Here is a 19,472-nt window from a genome sequence, read left to right as displayed (position 1 = left end):
GTGTGTGTGTGTGTGTGTGTGTGTGTGTGGTCGAAAGTCCAGCTTGTGTGTGTGTGTGTGTGTGTGTGTGTGTGTGGTCGAAAGTCCAGCTTGTGTGTGTGTGTGTGTGTGTGTTTGTGTGTGTGTGGTCGAAAGTCCAGCCTGTGTGTGTGTGTGTGTGTGTGTGTGTGTGGTCGAAAGTCCAGCTTGTGTGTGTGTGTGTGTGTGTGTGTGTGTGTGTACCAATTCTTGACTTTAAAAAGATAATTCTCCAGGGAGAAGTACAGGAAAGAAAGGCGAGGTGCCACCCACCCCCATCCTCCACGCGCCTTTATTCTTTTTACTCAGGGGGTAAATCCAGATGTGGCCGGGTAAAGCAGCTACATTTTCACCCAAGGATGCTAAGACAGAAATGCCCATCATTTCTTTGCTCTTCAGAATGATTCAATCTCACAGTGACCTCCTCTAAGGCCAATGTGACAGGAGGAAAGGTCATGACACTCCCGGGTCTAGTCAGACAGTCGCGGAGGCTCAGCCCAAGAGCGCCCCCCGCAGAGCCCACTGTTAGCCAATGAGAGATGGAGGTTTCCAGATGGTGAGCTACGGGTCTGCTGCTGGGCCAATCAGGCGCCAGGCGGGGTCGGGGGAGGAGATGCGAGGAGAAGCCTGGGGCGATGGAGACACAGAGACACCAGCAGAAGTTTCTCACCTTGGAATGTGAGGGACGCTCCGGCATCACCAGCTCATATCCACCTCTGCGCGAGAGGACCTTAGGCTACTTTCTCCACCCTATCCTGCTGGGGCCTGGGGGACTGCTAGTAGTCTCTGTCCTTGCTGCCCTTTTTCATGTTACCTTCCAGGAGAAAGGGAGCAAGGAACAACTGGGTGCTAAGCAACTGACCTCAGGCCCTGCGGGCCTCTGGAGAGAGGGGAAAGGAGAGGAGTGGCCGGGGCTGGGGGACTCCATGCATGGGCCATGGACAGAGCGGCGCTCCTGGCCCTGCCCAGCTTGTGTGCGCTGTGGGCAGCCGTGCTCTCGCTCTTCCCCTGCGGAACCCAGGGCAACTGGATGTGAGTATGGGCGCTGCGGAGGTATGAAGGGTAGGTAGGTGGCCAAAGGGATGACCCGTGCCAGGGAACTTTCAACTGAGGCCAGGGGAGGAGGAGCCGAGGCCCTCGGACCGCCGACCTAATGCATCTGGGGTAGGGGAGGAGGGCCGGGAGGGGGGACTTACCGCAGGGGCGCCGTGTCTTACAGGTGGTTGGGCATTGCCTCCTTTGGGGTACCGGAGAAGCTGGGCTGCGCTGGCTTGCCTCTGAACAGCCGCCAGAAGGAGCTCTGCAAGAGGAAACCGTACCTGCTGCCTAGCATCCGCGAGGGCGCCCGGCTGGGCATTCAGGAGTGCAGGAGCCAGTTCCGACACGAGAGGTGGAACTGCATGGTCGCCACCACCACTGCCACCGCCACCGCCTCCTCGCTCGCCACCAGTCCCCTCTTTGGCTATGAGCTAAGTAGCGGTGAGTCACCGGGACCCTTGGGGTTGGCGGGACATAGAAAGCGGCAACTTTTCTACCCGTGCCTTCCATAGAGTGCATAGTGACTGCACTGTCCGGTGCTCGTGAGATCTTCAAATAGGGAAACTGGGGCGACAGGGGCCAGACCCCAGCATGCAGGTGCAGCCGTAGAGAGGGACACCCCAGAACGACAGAGTGCCACTTAGAGGGGCTGCAGTTCTCTGTCCTTCTCGTGGCCCCTGCCTAAGTTGCAGAAAAACTATGAGTCCCCACCCCGTCGACCCCTCGGACCCCGTGGCGCCCCGCTCCGTGGGTGACCAGCTGGACAAACATGAGGTCTGCAGCGGGGAACGCTGCTGCCGCATCTGCTTTGATTTAAGCAGCTCTGTGGTGCACGGAGCTGTAGACAAGTGGCTAATTGAAGGACAGCCTCACGTTTTATCGACTCCTGGAAACACCAGGGTTAGTGCACAATGGTGATTTTTAAAGGGACTGTCACCTGAGCGCGACTTCTTTTGCTTCCCCTGGTTTTTCTGTTCCATCTCTCCCTAACTGGGCGCATTTTCCGCGGTACGGGAAAGTTCAGTGAAAAAAAATGTTCTTCCATGTGCGTGGTGTCTTAGCAAGGATAACGGTCCTCGGAGCCAGGATGCTTCCCGGAATATTAGCAGAGTCACAGAGTTTTAGGCCCGAGGCATTGAAAGATGTGCTCGCTCTCGTTTTTTTAAAGTTCGTTTCCGTTCGTACAGCACCTTTGACCCAGCTCTACTCTGTTTTTGCATGCGCCTCCCCAGAGCTGCGCCTTCCCAGCTCTGAGTTTTGGCTGACAAGTGCTGCAGATAGATCCCTGGCCTGGGGGTTGAGAGTGAAGGGTAAGAGGATGGAGGAGAAAGAAAGAAAAGTAAGGAAGAGAAAAATGATGTGTCCTAAGCAGTTGCTGGGACGCAGAAGCATTCACTGCTGAAGAGGTTTATTGGACAATGGGCGTGAGTGAAACTGTTTCTATTCCAATCTAAACATCTGGAAAGAAAAAACAAAAAAACTCGCCTGCTGAGTCCTTTCTACTTTATTTTATGAATGTCTTAATGGAACTTTGATTTTAAAGATTTTAATGCCAACTCTACTGACGGAGTGCAAAATGCAACTGTTTTAAAATAGGATACTTTGCCACAACAATTCGACTTTTTGCAAATCTACAAGTATCTTCTTTCCGTTAATTTTAAGGTCAGCTGTGCTGCGTAAAATGTTAGCTTCTTAGTATCAGTGATATTCATTATATCCTCCCCTTTTCAGATCGCATCTCTAATGGGAAAGGAAAGGAATAGTTATCTACCAGTTGTCTTGATTTTTGTTAATTTTAGCTTGCATTCTGACTCACCTTGTCTATTCAAAGAAAAATCGTATCAAAATTTTCCATTTTTTATTTTGTGACTGCAGGCCACTTTGAAAAAAAGATAAGGAATCTGTTTCCCTTTGGGTTCCCATTTACATTGTCCATGCAAAGGATTTACATTCAACATATACTAATGAGCTACTACTGTCTGAAACACTAAGAGAGGTACTATTGAGGTACACATTTTAAAAACAAGCATGAATTTTAATATATGAGGAGAGTGGGTGACAATATGGCATGTGACATCCCATAATATGGAATCCTGAAAAATAATGCTGTTTTTTTTAAGTCTGAAATAGTAGGTTTCCTTTATTTCAATAATTCCAATATTCATTCATTATGGCATCCAGTGTGAACACTTGAAAAATTGATTGCCTCCTAAGACAGTGAGTAAGAGGCTTTATGACTGAATTTCAACAGAAAATGACGGCTCTGTAATTTATCAGATGTTTTCTCCCTAGGCACCAAGGAGACAGCTTTCATTTATGCTGTCATGGCTGCAGGACTGGTGCACTCTGTAACCAGGTCATGCAGCGCCGGAAACATGACAGAATGTTCCTGTGACACCACCTTGCAAAATGGTGGCTCGCCAAGTGAAGGCTGGCACTGGGGGGGATGCTCTGACGATGTCCAGTACGGCATGTGGTTCAGCAGAAAGTTTCTAGATTTCCCCATCAGCAACACGACAGGAAAAGAGAGCAAAGTACTGCTGGCCATGAATCTGCACAACAACGAAGCGGGAAGGCAGGTACGTTCGGGAAAATCGAGTAAGACTCCAGTGTCGTCATCGGGTAAATAGTACTTGGGGTCAATGCTTCTGGGTGAATCCACGCCAATGATTTTAAAACCAAATGCTGGTAGTATAAGAAATAAGTAGGTATGTATCATTTCATGAGTGTGTATTGACTATATTGGAAAGTTTTCTTAGGGAATATGCAACCACTGTTTTTTATTTTTATTTTTTGTAAAGCAAATGTTTTTATGTAAAATTGTTAATTTTATAAAGTAATTTAAGTTCAATTATAAAAGACTATAAAAGATATGAATATAAAGCTATGGTTGTATTAAAGGTAAAGACATTTTAAAATATAGCTATATTAAAGATAGGTTGAGAGGAGGGCAATGTAAGGACCTAGTACCTAGTCAACTCCTTTATGAATTCTGGTTTTAAAAACTGTTTCTTAACAAGAAATATGTATGTACCCTACTTAGTTTTTATATGTTTACATTACTGACTATTGATACAATAAAGTTTGGATTCTAAAACACTGTTGAATTGTTTGGCAATTCACGGTACCTTTCCTAAAAGAATGTAACATTTTTATGAATACATATTTTCTGCCGTAATAAACTTTTCAAGACACATATTATTTTGAATTTCCAATAACCTGTCAGGGTCCCAATGTTGTTACCACAATCTGCCACATCCTCCTGAAGTAAATTCAGACAATTTGCAGCATCTCTTAGGAATAGTTAAAGTATATGTTGCATTTGTTTTTTTACATTTTTGGCAAGTGAATAATGGGGCTCATTCACAATGCTTGGAAGTCCTAGCCAGTTTTATTTAACTGCCCTCATTTAAAATACAAAAAGCCAGAAGACTCAGTCAAATATCACCCGTAACTCCCCAAGTTTGCATTTACAGTTCTATTTAACTTGAGTATGCAGTTCAAAAAGGCAAAATAGAACAGAAGAAAATCAATGAATAGGTTATGCAAGGTTTCCCTATTTTTATTTAGGAGCGTCAGAAAAGTTATTTGATTTCACTAATGTTGCTCTTGTTCTACACCACAGTTAGTTAGCTTTTTTTCCTTGGGGTTTTTCATTGTGAAGGTAAGAATGAGATGTTGATTGAATTTAAATAAAGAAATATTTATTATTTATAGCATTTTAATATGAAAGAAGGAAATGCAATTAGCATGTGTTCTTTTAAGCTGTAGCATTAAGCTCAAGGAAAACATCAGGGTACACCAAATCACTATATTTATTGAAAAGTTGAGAAAACAATTTCGTAAGTATTCATTATTCATCACACTTAAAAGGTTTAATAGTGATTTAAAAATTTAACCAAAAAACAAAACGCAGAAGTTCATCTATGATTAACTCTTAAATAAATATCATTGTGTCTGAGCTTATGAAAACCTAAACTATTTGTATTAAAGAAAATTTAGTTTTTTTTAAATAACATTCAGTTTTATTTCATCTTGTGTGTTTTCAAATTAGGTAGCTATATTTGGCTCTATCATTTTTAATATTGGTCTTAAACAGTTATTTACATTTTGATTTTGTTTTTTTGACCTGCATCAATTTTAATACAATATACTATTGGCTAGGGGAAAAACTCAATTTCTCCATTTTACACAGATTTTTGCTACTTTTCTGTATTAGCAAAGAACAATTCAGCCCATACAGAGGTGCACATTTTGTGAAAATTTCAGCTTCCCTTCCTGAAGCTTTTGCCTCACATTGTTCTAGATGGAATCCTAAAATATTACAAAACATTTACCTGGTTATTTTGAGGGTAATACATGGGTGTTTTTGTTGGTCTTTTCTTGGGAAGTATTCTAATTCAAAATATTTTCATATTTTTCTTTCCATTGCTAACTTTAAAAAAAAAAGTCTAAATAAACAAAAAGGAGGTTTCTCTGACACGGACAAGAAACTGATTCAATTTTTAATATTGGCCATTATGATTTTGATCTGTCAGGCATATTTGTCTGAGTAAAGTTTAAGGTCTGCATTCAATTGAGTTGGTTTTTCTAGTCTCAAAATCCCAAACTCAAAATGTAGGAAAGTGTTCAGAGAAATGTGGGTACTGGCGCTTAGTAGCACTGTGAGCAGGATAGATGATTTTCTAACCGCTGACCTTAAATACTCTGATTCCCACTTGGTTTCTGACACCATTCCTAAAGTTATGACTCCAAGAATAATGTTGCTGGGCGGTGATTGGCTGCGAGAATGATGTGATGTCTTCCAGGGGCAGAACTTCTGGGAATAATGTGACTTGGAATATTTATGGGTATTTCTTTTGGTGTGCTTAAAATATTTCCATTCTTACCATGTCTACCTCATAAACTTTTAAGTTTTCCTACCCCATAATTTGTTTTATTATGAGTAACTCAACAAAATGGGAAGGGCAGACCCCAAATTTTCATTGACCTGTTTCAAGAATATTTATAAGTAGTTGAACAACACAACTGTGTTTTGCTTTTCAGCAGGTTCAAATGTATTTTGGGATAGAAAGGGACAAAGTGGGTCAGAGGAATAGGAATCCTTCACACACACCCATCCAATCTTAACTCAGAGTTCTTAAGTTAAACAGATCCTCCAATCGCTGACAGGATGAAATGTTGGTTACAGAATGTGGCCATTCCTAGTAAAATTTGGATAAAGCAATATGTAGAAAACAGTCTCTGCAGCATTACCTTTGACTCAAAATTGTGAGGCAATTAGTCCTTAAATCATTTCTTACGCGGCGTCTGCTTTTGCACTGAGTTCCAATGATACATTTTCCCATTTCACTTCATTAGAAACATATCGACCCAAAACTTCCATGCGGAACCCTGTAGATTAAATACCACCTTCCTAATTGCTCTCCTATAGTTTTACACTATTCCACCAAAGTGCGCACATCTGTTTGCAATAGTTAACAAAACAGTCCTCTGTTGACGTCGTTATAAACCTTAACAACTCAACTAGAGGGGAGAGAGGAATTTTCCCATAACCACACACAATTCATTCGGTTGCTATTCTCTTTTCCAGTTACCAGAAAACATCAGAGCCACCACTGAGGCTCACACTAGCTTTTTAACATTAATTAAGAACCCTAGCAGAAAAGATGCAGAACACACATTTTGGAGAGTTCCTGGAATATTTTTAAATACACTTATATTTTCCACTTTCGTTTTTCTGTTTTTCTAACATTATCTTGCTGAGTTATGAAGACTTTATATCATATATCACCAATTTATGTAAGACAAGTGTCTTAACCACACTGTTTATTTTTCTATAAAATTGGAATCACAACTAAGTACCTGTTCATTAACTACATATTAAGTGAAAAGAATTTCTTGCTATAAAACCAGATCAAATACATGATTTATGAAAATGTGCTCCAAGAACCACTAACGTCGGCAAAGTTAAACCCTGTGTGTATGTGTCTACCCCGAAACTCCGCATTTCATAAAATTCTCCAAGCAGCAACTAGATTGCTCTACTTTAATTCTGAGTTATATCCTTGTAGTATTATGGGGACATCGTCATTCAAATTGTATGTGGAATGCTTGGGATTCTCCCACTTGAAGTTCATTTACATATGTAAATTCTGGGGTAGAAAAATAATATATGTCACTTCTATGAAAAGAATACTATCTTCTACTTCTGCTCTGGCCACTTTTGATCAAAAGTCATAGAACTAAAAGCTTAAAAACATAATACTGGAAAATTATCAACTCCAATATTTAAAAAGAATTGTTTTCTAGAGTAAGAAAATCCTTCAAAGTCCTAGTATAAGCTTAGTAGGTGACAAATTGAATTTGCAAGCCTCTTTTTATTCTTTCAAATTGTGCAGCAATTTGGTGGAGTCATGCTGTTTGGGGGAGAGTTAAGATGAAACTGGAGGAGAGTCCTGCTGGTTCAAGGTCTTCCAGGACCACTGACCCTCCGGCAATGTCTTTTCTTCGTGAGGGTGATTTTTGTTCCTCTTCCTCCTCAGGTTAACCACTGAGGATGCATTAAAACCGCTTGTGTGAGTGAGTGCGGTGTCATTGGAACTGCGTCTACTCTGTTTCTCGCGCTGTGCAAACCAACAGCGCCCATGTTTGAACTGGTTAAAAAAAAGGAAGTTGGGCTCTCAGTCATGATCAGGAGGGAAGGCAGCTTTAAATCACCAAGTGATGACTATCAGGAACGCTGATCTGGTTTAAACATACACTTACTCTCGGGTCTGGGGCTTCTCGGACAATTTATTTTATTACCTACATTGATTGAGCTCTTTCCCCCCCCCCATATCCTTTGGCACTTAAAATATGAACAAAGGTGGCCAGATTGCATTAATTTTAAACATTTATCTGCACATAGACCTCTTAAAGAAACAAGGCTTTTGTGAATAACAAATACCACGAATCAGGTTATCTTTGTGCTGTACTTTATGTAATAAGTTGTTCTTGTGGCACCATAGGATGTTTTTGCCCTGTGTTGTTAGGAAATAGACACATTTATTAGTTTTGAAGTTTTACGAATAAAAATAGTTATGTCCTATGTTCTAGGAAGGACAGGATTTAATGCTATTCTGTTGATTGTTTTAAATGCTACTAAGTATTAAAAATTGTACAAATCAATATCACATGTTCTCGTTTAAGGCTGCAATACAATATTCCTTGTTTGAAATAGTCTGTGTGGTTAGACTGTTCAGAGAATGTTAGAAAATGCCGTTCTGCAGACATATCAATAGTAATAAAGTCTTGGTTATTTTGTAGTTTTGATAAGAACTGTAAGTGGGATTTAAACCTCTTTCATGACATTATATGCATAATTCTCAAGTTGTTGAGTGGGTAGCTTCATTTTTCATTTGCCCAGCATGTTGACAGAGTGTCAACTCTACAACTAATCCTGACGATTTATTCATCTGCTCTGCCATCGTCTGAGGACTGCAGGAAGCAATGTTGACATGTAAGAGGTTAGAGACCTAAAACTTTAGAACTCTCTAGATTGTTATTTCAGGCTCATTGAAAATTTCATCTTAACTTTTACTCTAACTTTATCAAGGACAGGAGCATGTAGACCTTCCCACGCCTCAAACAATGGGCTGGTACAAGTGTGTGTAAGCTTGGTTAGTGCTCCAGGTTGGATAAACTGAACTCAGCACTTAGAGATGAATCTAAAATTACAGAAACATGGTCATCTTTTCCTTTTCTTCAGACAAGTTCCCACTCTGCAGCCTAGGCTGGCCTGGCTCACTATGTTGACCAGGCTAGCCTCAAGTTCACAGCCTTCCTGCCTCAACCTACCTAAAGTTGTGATTATAGGCACTTTATTCTCTTTCTAGTTTTTGGGTTAATATGCTATTTATCCAGCAAGGATAGGAGCTATGTTTTTAATTAATTTTCCAGAAAAACGGAAGAACTTGTCAGCAGCTGCTGCACCATGGCTCCTTCTCCCTTAGATGATCTAACTTGAGGCAGGGTTTCTTGTGTGGTCTGTGGCCAGGGCATAGCATGTTCTCACTCCCCTTTACCCCCTGATGTAATCTATAGTGATGGAACCTAGGAAGGCTTAATAGAGTCAACCAACACGTGTTGTCACTGCGGGGTGCCACCATATCATATAAGCAGCCCACTCCAGCCAATCAGATTCCATGGGTTTGAGAATTGGTTACTAGGAAAACTCTTCTAATGTTTCTGTGTGTACTGTGAAAGTCATATCAACTACCCTGTTAGTGCTTTGCATGATAATCACCTGGGGCTCTGGTTTAAAATGTAGTTTTCATTCTGTATATCTGGCTTAAGAGCAAGGTTGTCTACATTTCTTACAAGGGATGCTGGAGCTGGTGGTCCATGAACCATACTTTGAATGGAAAGCCTTTAAGTGGTATCAGAAACATACAGGCAAGCACCAGCATCCTTCCTCACCACCAAACGCTTGAGGTATTAGAAATAAGAGTACTTTTTCCTATGAGATTTCAGATCATCTTTGGTAAGTAGTAAAAGTGGCTGTCCTGATAGCAAAATTTATTTCACAGTTTTTATGTAACTATTTATTTAGTATGGGGAGTTATATGCACATGCCATGGTGCACGTGTGGTGCCTTGCGGGGAATTGGTTCTCTCCTTTTTCCATGTGGTTTCCCAGGGTTCCAACTCAGGTCTTCAGGCTTGGCGGCACTCAAGGGTAGCTCACTGTCCCGTACCACCCTAGTGTTTTTAATGTAGTATGGGAAAGTTTTCTATGGAGACTCAAAACATTTAGACAGAAATAAATGACAAAATATTTAAACTCTAAACAACCTTAAAGATGGTTTATGTTCAAGCCATCATTTTTACGGAGGAAAGAGCAAGAAACTCGAGTGGCTAGGTTAACTGTTTCTGGTGTTGAATGAAAAACGGCACAAATGACATCTGAACACAATCCTTGTCTGTTTTAGGCTGTCGCCAAGTTGATGTCTGTGGACTGCCGCTGCCATGGAGTTTCCGGCTCCTGTGCTGTGAAAACCTGCTGGAAAACTATGTCTTCTTTTGAAAAGATTGGGCATTTTTTAAAGGATAAATATGAGAACAGCATCCAGATTTCAGACAAAACCAAGAGGAAAATGCGCAGGAGAGAAAAAGATCAGAGGCAGACACCCATTCACAAGGACGACCTGCTGTACGTTCATAAGTCTCCCAACTACTGTGTGGAGAACAAGAAACTGGGTATTCCTGGGACCCAGGGCAGGGAGTGCAACCGTACATCCGGAGGCGCTGATGGCTGCAACCTCCTCTGCTGTGGCCGAGGCTACAACACCCACGTGGTCAGGCACGTGGAGAGGTGTGAGTGTAAGTTCATCTGGTGCTGCTACGTCCGCTGCAGGAGGTGTGAAAGCATGACTGACGTCCACACTTGTAAGTAACCTCTCCATCCAGCCTAGCATGAGACTCCGCAGTAGCAACCAACGGTTGCAATCTGGAGGGCGCCCCCTACTGTGCAAGGCTGGAGAAGCCCCTGTCTGCAATGCAATTGCCGATCCCTGGGCCAATCTGCGGTTTCTTCTTTCTGAGCAACATCCAATCACAAGATGATCGTGAGGACTGCTTGGGATTCCAACGTTGAAAAGGTTGGCAGTCACCGTTGGATGGTTTGGGGAATAGACATTGACATATAGGGAACATCAATCTGTCCCCTAAGCAATAGAAAGAGAGAGAGAGAAGGAGGGGGGGAGAGAGAAGAAAGGAAAGGAAAAGAAAAGAAAAAAAGAGAAAGGAAGAAAGAAAGCAAAAACCCTTATCCCAGAGACCTGGTCCAGGCTTAGGATAAGAGCCTAGACCAGGGACACAGATAGAGAAATCAGTCATGGTGCTTGCACAGCGATCTTTTTTTTTTTTTTAAAGACATCTCTTAAAGGAGCAAGGAGCAGTATACATGATTTGCATTTTTCCTCAGTGTTTTAATAGAATTAATTATACCAAGTGTTTGTGCATAGACAGAAGAGGCTGGAAATGAACTATGGGGCAGGGGCTTGCTTTATATAACTTTCCCAGATAGCAAAAGAAGAGCCATTGGAAAGAATCCTCACTAAGAGATACAATGTCCCTTTAAAGTATTTTTAAAGATGTTAAGTAATGAAAAAAATCAAAATGTAAGAAATGAAGCATGAATTGGATTTTTAAGTGCCTTTTAACCAAGAGGATTCGTCTAAGGAGTGAAAGAAAAAAACCTCTGTAAAGTTTATCCCACTTTTAATCTGTAGATTAAATTATCCTTTTGTTGTAGACTGGTTTCTACCATTAAAAATTCAGCTGTGAAATACTGGGAGATGAGATTCTTAAAAAGACATGAGAAAAATGGGAGTAAAGAGATAAAGTCCCTTAATTATGTAAAGACAGTATTTTGTATAGTATTTTTGCTTTAAAAGTTTTATAATTTGTAAATATAGTATTTAACTTATGTGACATATACTAAGAATTAAAGACATTTATTGGTAAAGTCTTAGAGTGCTAGAATACTACGGTTATGTCAAGAAATAAGAATAGCCTCCTTTTTCGTACCACTAATTCTTTCTTACAACACTGAAAAGGAAGATAATTGAGGCAGTTGCCTGGATGTGTATTTCTTGCCAAAATGACAGCTTTCTCTCTTCTTTTAAGAAAAACAAAACCTTTTTCTCTTGGTTTTTCAAGACAGGGTTTCTCTGTGTATCCCTGATTGTTTTGAAAATGACAGTTTTCTATGCTATAGATTAAAGTATGTTATAAAATATTAAAGATTGTGTTATTTGATAGCCAGATAACTGAATTCTCTTTTCAACCTTCTCTCTGCTTTGTTATAATAAATTTCATAGTAAAAGTATTAGTTGGGAAGAGGAATCTAAGCCAGAATAATGGTGAACTTGATACCTTGGGTATTTGTTATATTTTATGCAATGTTGCCTTTCCATTTGAATGTTGAGTGCTGTTTTTCTTTTTTCTTTTGGATCTAAGCCAGGGTCTTGTGTTTGCTAAGCAAGTGCTCTACCACTGACCTAAATCCTCAACCCCTCTGTTTTGTTTTAATATCTATATCTATATCTATATCTATCTATCTATCTATATATATATATGTTTATATTTCACAAGATACCTAGTGAAACATCACAGGGCTGTATTTAAGGTTATATTTTGATGTAAATGCTTACATTTTCACACTTTGTTAAATAATTCAGAATTATATGGAAAAATAGGTTTTTTAAGCTCAGGATGGACACAAAGAAATAATATTTTTATTAATAAGATATTTATCAAATATTTTAATCTATGTCCTATTATTTTTAAACCAATATTGAGCAACAATTTGAAAAGCAAACCTATGGAAGATATCTAAAATTCTGTTGTTAAAAAAAAATCAAGACTGCACATTTCATTGTGACCCTTAAAGTCTAACAGTGACCATTTGCTTAAGAGAAATATGGACATGGCAAATGAACAAATACCATGCTAATTTGAAAGAATAGCTTCCCATTCCTTGTTATTCTCTGACTATAGTATGGGGTGAGGTACTCTCATGCTCTTTTTGCAAAGTAACTAATTTATCTGCACTGAAAATAATCACCCTTTTACTTTAAAAGAGAAAGCTATAGGGCATTAACTACTTACCCTACTTACTAGAAAACTTCTCGTATTACGCTATCAACTGACTGAGACTCAGTCAACCTCTGATTCACTAACAGCTGGTAACTCCAGCCATTGCTTTAAAAACCCAACGCCCACTTGGCTGTCCTTTTGAGGATACCAAGAAGGAATTTCTCACTCTCACACTGGCTCTAGATTCTCTACCTTCTAACCTTTGACACCACCCCTGCAATTATCCTTCAGTTTTTCACCTATCTTTATGTTGCAAATAACAACAAAGGCGGACTAGACTGACTTAGACTTTAAAGGAACCATGTTGACTCAGAAATTGAAAACTTCACAATTTTAATTGAATCAGAGGGAGCGTTATCAGTAAGTGTCCACCTTGGTCCTTAGGTTCAGGTCTCCCCATCGCTTTCAGCTGATTTCTGCCACTGTCCCGAATGCCAGGCTCTGTAGCTGTGTGCCTCAAATTCTTGCAACCCTGGCAGCTCCATCTCTGCTTCTCTTGGTCACATGGTTACCACATTTGCAGACCTAACCTTCTAAGGAAAAATAGAGGTCATTTGCTTGTTATGTACACCAAAGATTGGGGAAGTTTCCTTCCCAGAAGGTCTGGCAAAGATCTGAGTTGATGTTAGCATTGACTGGTTAAACGTGCATATATCTAAGCCAATCACAATGACAACTGGGAGTTGGGGGTGGGGCAACAGGTGCTCTTTCTTATCTGTCTAGTGGCTATCTGAGCCCAGCAGTAAGTGTAGTGGGTAGCCATTCCAGCTTGGATCTGGAAGTTCCAACCCCCATTGAGACTCTGGCAACTGTCACACCTACGAGGCGGGGCCAGGGGAGGCACCTGGGGACCCGAGAGCTGGATGGGCCAGCGCTCTCTCTGTGCACTCGCTCTGGGTGCTAGGACGCTGAACAGTGAAGGTGGATTGTGCAGAGCTCTGGAGAACACCGCAGGACTGAGTTACACTTTCCCCAGACCCTGCGACCTACCCATTACTTAATTTGTGAGTTACGCCATTAAATAAATATCCTTTTAAGTACGTGGAGTGGCCAAAATAATTTCTCCAATAAGTAAGTTTCGACTCCAACTCCTTCAGGAAGTTTGAGAGTAGAGAGGAGAGGATTATGTGTAGAGGAAAACCAGGGTGTTAATTTACCTGGAAAGGGACCAAGAATGACCACCATGCCTAGTTTAGTGATGTGTTGGCAGTGTCTGGCCTCACATAGAACTCACCGCCAGACAGATCAAACCCAAATACTGTGGACTATGTATGTAGGAGCAGTTCCACTAAGGTATTATTTTTTCAACTGAAGAGTTTAAGCTTTTTTTTTTTTTCTGATTTGGAACTTATAAGAGACAATGGATCATCTTAAAATCAAATTAAGGAAAAATAAACCAGGTATGGTGGCACACACCTTTAATTCCAGCACTCAAGAGGTGGAGGCAAGCAGATCTCTGTGCATTCCAAGCCAGCCTGGTCTATATGGAGAGTTTCAATCTAGCCAGGGCTACATGGTGAGACTCTATCTTTAAGAAAAAAAAAATTAATGAAAACAATAGCATTATCTATAACCTCTGCTTTAGGAATATGAAAAGCATTCTCTGATACCAGTTCACTATAGAACCTATTCATTCTTTTGAATATAAACACCACAGTATTCCTTACTCTCAATTTGGATGCTATTTGCTTTGTTCCATAGTTTAAGGAACTATACATGATACCAAGAATAAGAACATGTCATTATATATGTTTACATGCCCTGATTTGACATGTCTTTGCAGCTTTAGAACCATGTGATACTCACAGTACATATTTTGGAAACACACTTTTCCTGACATATTGCTAGTACTGACATGAACAGTTAGTTCTACTGTTAAGATCAGTACTGAACATTCAACTGTGACCCTTAAGAGTCAACAAAATTATTATTTACTAAATGAGAGGCATAGAAGCACAAGGGCCAACTCTTTGTGGGTTGCTAGTTTTTGTATCACCTCCCATAAGTGCTCAAAGACTGGAAAACAAGCCACTAATTAATTAGTTCCTTAACTCGGAGCGCTATGATCTGCTAAGCTAATCTGATGAAAGAAAAGTTCAAATTCTTTCTCCAAGTACCACAAATAATCCCCAAGACAAGCCTTTTTAAGGAAAATGAAGTTGTATTGCTTCTTGTTTTAATTTCAGTTTTACTGTGCTGAAAGTATCACATGTCTTGGCTAAAGAGCAGGGCTCTGTCAAAGCATGAAAGGGGATATAGGGGGTACCAGAGAAAGATGGGAGAGATTCATTTCCTTTGAACGAAATATAAGTTTAGTAAACACATTGATAGCATTTGCTGTAGTACTGGCATGGGCCAAAATTAATATCATTCATATACATACATATATATGTATACATGTATAAATTTCATTCATTCATGTATTTATATGTGCGTGTGGGTGAATACACACACACACACACACACACACACACACACACACACACACACACATTCTTCACAATTCCATAAATTAGGCACCATTACTGTGGCTCCATTTCGCAGATGAGGGAGGTAAGCATAACTGCCCGTCAAGCAGCCAACCATGCTCACACAGGATGGACCAGTGGCATCTGTGCCATCCACAGCCACGGTGTTACTGTACATCTCCCGGCATCCAAACCATCAGTGGACTAGGTTTACATCATGTCAAGACTTTGAGGGCTCTGTAAATAGAGTCAAATTGCAGCTGTTTCTTCATAGTTTGGTTATATAAACTTGGTTAAGGAGTTCAAGGTGACTGAAGCTAGCCTCTATTTTAGATCCCAACAGCACTAACAGTTGGAATACCCAAGAAGCTATCAATCTTCCAAGAAGAAATGACTTGAGGAAATAACAAAGCAATTTAAGTCAGCATAAAATAAATACACCCTTGCTGATGTGGTTAGAGCCAACTGCTTCACAAGGCATTCTTTTTAGAAAATGGGTAACGTTTGTCGTTTGTAATGGTTTATCTTCACAGACAAAGTAAAACTACCAGAAGCGGATTTGCACCAGGTTAAAGCTTTGAAAAGAAAGGCTAGAGAAAGTAGCCCTCTGAGTGATTATAAGAGAGCACAGCAGTAAATATGAATCAAGTCGACACAAACAAATGTTTGTATGTGTCTTTTGAATGAGCACCGTAAGTGGAAGCATGTGATTTGTAGGAATTGGAAGCAAAATGTCGTGGGATAGACAGTCTATTCTCCGTTAGATGGCTGGCCTAGCACCAGGGGTGACTGACCTCCACAGCTGCTGAGAAACATCAGTAACAGCCTGACAGCTGTAGTCATACTCTATACCTTTATAGGTATATCTGCCTAGTTCTGGGTAGCTATGATAAGAAAAGGTAAACCTGTGTCCCTGTTGAGTCTCTCTGATGAGCGAAGGCCATCACCGTATTTTACTGGATAGCTTAATACAACTTAAACTCTAAGGTAAGCAGAGGAACACACAAATTAAATCAATGATCTCCTTTTTCTCAGTACATAATCTCCACTCTTTGCCAGTCCTATGCACTACATTCCCACATCTTAAGCTCTCCAGAAAACTAATATCTGCTCCACTCAAGCTCTTTGGGCAAAAAATAGCATACTCTAAGACTGCAAAATGGGAAAACTGAAGTCAATGGGATGGATACATAGTCTCTGACATGCCTTCTATTTAATGAGTTATAGGACGATTTCACAAAACAAACCTCATTATTTTGAGAAATTCTTCCTTCTGCCAACTGAGAAATGTTTTCTCTCTTCAAATAACCAATCTATTATTTCTCAAGATACTACTTTAAATTTCATTGACTTAATATAGAAACCTCAAAATTCTAGTTGCCACAATACCTGCCACTGTGTCCCATATCCAACATGCCCTGGGATTTAGAACCATAGGGAACCTACTCCAGAATACTTCCATAATAATAGAATTTTGACAGTATTTGCAAAATACATAATTGACCACTCATATTGACCAAGACTTTCCAATTTTATTCACTTATCTGGTATCTCACATCTTCTACCTGCTGAAGAGCAGAAAACCATTGGGGGCAGAGCACATTCTCTAGAGCAGGGACCTAGATCCTATTCCTCACAGCTAAGGAAACTCGCCAACTGAACCTCCTACACTGTAGATTTGGGCTTCCCAATTCACCAGCACTACTGACTACTGGCTTGGCCATGAACTGAACATATCCAGATGACAGTGTCCAACATAAATCTTTCCCATGCTCAGAACTGAACTCCCATGCTCAGAACTGAACTCTCAAGACATTCTTGCTGTTCATTTCTGTTCTTGTCAAAGGATGCAGGTCTCAAATCAGGACCCCAATAAACACAACTAAACCTAAGCACAGTAGTGTTGGAGCTGAACTTGAAAATTATTCAGATTTCCATGTTAATGTCATCATACATAAACAAATCAAAATGCAAAACTTGACTTTGAGTTTTAAGATAAGACACTGAGATTCACATTGGACTCTTAGTTAAAACCTAAGTCCCAGGAGTGAGTATTCACCCTTCTCTGCTTGCAGGGATGTCTTTACAGAAGACAACATTTCTGTTTAGTAGTAGGCATACAATGGGCCATCCATCATATTTCATTGCTGAGCTACAGCTGATGAAGAAAGGCAGGACTTGGCAGAGATTTCCTCATCCCTAGGTTGAATTTGTTCATATTAAGCTGTATCCAGTGGTACCAGTCTCCCAGCCAAGGTAAAGCACATTTGAATGGTAGTTCACACATTGTGGAAAATGCACTTGGAAATCCCCCAAAGCAAACAATAGCAATAATAAGTATCAAAATCCCCACTTAAGAATCCTCCTTTGCCTAGACCATCCTGATGGCAAGAACCTTCTTCATAGGCCCTTTTGAGCAAGAGGGAAATGCTAGTGAGACTGCAACTGAGCCCCTTTATCTCCTATCTATCCCTGATGCTCTCCTGCTGCCCTACAGCCAGTTGTTAGGAGTAGGGACCAAGGTCTGTGTTCCCTACAAGGTTCCTCACACTTTCATCCATAGCTAGCCTGGTAAGCAGAGCCCTTTTTAAAATCAGATTTGAAACACCACCTGGTAAGAAATTAAATCTTGGATTTTACATGTGACAGGGCCTTTGGTGTTCTGAGTAATGAATGAGATAGAATGTGAAAGTCAGTCGGAGCCTTGGGAGATCAAGGAAGGCCTGAAGTGTAGCTGCATGTCATCCATTAATGAAATCACTGTCCCATCACTGACTGGTTCCTTTCTGGCTTAGTAGAACTGGTAAGCTTCCCATGTACACTTGGTAACTTCTGCATCTAAACATCTACAAGAGGCATGGCTAATAACAGTAACTGGATTTAATGAGTATTTTGTCATTTGGCTGGCACCATAAACACTCTAGTACTATGTTTTACAGGAAATTGATAATGTTCACATCATGACCAGTGGACACACAGGGTACACTCAGGCACATCTGTAGTGTTAAGCAATACACCATACCATCTCTTCTTCCAGAATTTCCCCTTTTAAGGCTTAAAGGCTCTCTTCTCTCTGGTTATCAAGCAAATAGAAAATAATTCTATGAAATGTTAGGCGCTTGCATCAATACTGGAACATCTTTACTAATACAGCTCTAAGTTCTCTCCACGTCAGTGCATCCATGCTGCCAGACTGATGCAGAGCAGGACAGTGAGTCTAGTACTAGCAACAAGTAGCACCTGTCAACTCAATGGGCTGGCAACTCTCCTCATGCTAATCACTTGCTTATGGGACAAATGCAACAGAAACACGGGCGTTACCTAACCACAGGGCGGACCTATCCTTTTTCCCCCTGACCACCACAGAAGGGCTTCCTCCCTACAGTGCTCTCTCGTGTACCTTCTGGACTGGAGGAGGACTTAAGACTCCCCAGGGGCCCTCCCCCAGCTTCATTCCTGTCCTTTGATGCTCCATTATACTACCTGGCAACAAATAACTGCAACTCTCTTAAGTCTGACTGCTTTTCCTCCCCTCATACTCTTGCTTTGACAGGTGGGTTCCAAGAGTTTCAAGAAGGAATAATAAGAGGAGAAAGAAGGGATTTGAGAGGTGGGGATTGACTGATCATTTGGCATGTGACAATCAAAACCAAGTTTGTGGTAGAAAAGCCATCCTGGGAAGAACAAGAAAAGAACCCTTAGAAATGCTTTAGAAAAGGTAAAATCCATTCCTGGCTTCTACAGTTCCACACCATATGCATTTGAAGAGGTGAAAGTAATTGGTTGAGTGCAGATTGGGTAAACAAGCATTTCCCCTCTTTCATACTGACTTGAAAAGATGTCAGATGTCCTTCCATTTAAACTGCTTTGCTCACTGAACACAGTGCATGTCTCTTTTCTTTTTCATTTAAAGAGGATTACGAGAAAGTTGACAGAACAGAATGAACAATGCACCATTTTGAGGTCACACTATAATTTGTGTAGACCTTTGAAGTATAAAACACAAGCTAAATCATAAAAATTGCAAAATATTGGCTGATTGATTTAAAAACAAATATAGCAAAAAGAAAATGATGAATTTAACTTTAACCAAATTAAAATTAATATAAGCATTTTCTTTATTTTTCTTATTTTCCCAATATCCATCCACTTCGTTCCTCCTTCCTTTTTCAAACACCCTCCTCCGACACCCTCCTCCCATACCCACCTCCCACACCCACCTCCGCTAGGGAAGCATCTGTGATGATAATTGGAACTGCATCCGCAGCCGACCCTCGCACATCACTTCAACTACTACACGGCAGTG

General features: G+C 40.7%; 1 protein-coding gene across 1 annotated transcript; it reads left to right on the top strand.

Annotated features, from left to right (window-relative positions):
- The first annotated feature begins 618 nt into the window (after nt 1-618).
- Wnt16 (Wnt family member 16) lies at nt 619-13,694 on the top strand. Its single transcript, XM_006994483.4, has 4 exons — nt 619-1,050; nt 1,238-1,497; nt 3,349-3,635; nt 10,028-13,694. Exons 1-4 carry the CDS (start codon nt 956-958, stop codon nt 10,490-10,492), a joined length of 1,107 nt encoding a protein of 368 aa, XP_006994545.1. The 5' UTR covers nt 619-955; the 3' UTR covers nt 10,493-13,694.
- Nucleotides 13,695-19,472: the final 5,778 nt, after the last annotated feature.

Source organism: Peromyscus maniculatus, chromosome 3, assembly GCF_049852395.1.
Source record: "Peromyscus maniculatus bairdii isolate BWxNUB_F1_BW_parent chromosome 3, HU_Pman_BW_mat_3.1, whole genome shotgun sequence".
Classification (NCBI taxonomy): Eukaryota; Metazoa; Chordata; class Mammalia; order Rodentia; family Cricetidae; genus Peromyscus; species Peromyscus maniculatus.
This window is presented reverse-complemented; position numbering and strand designations above follow the sequence as displayed.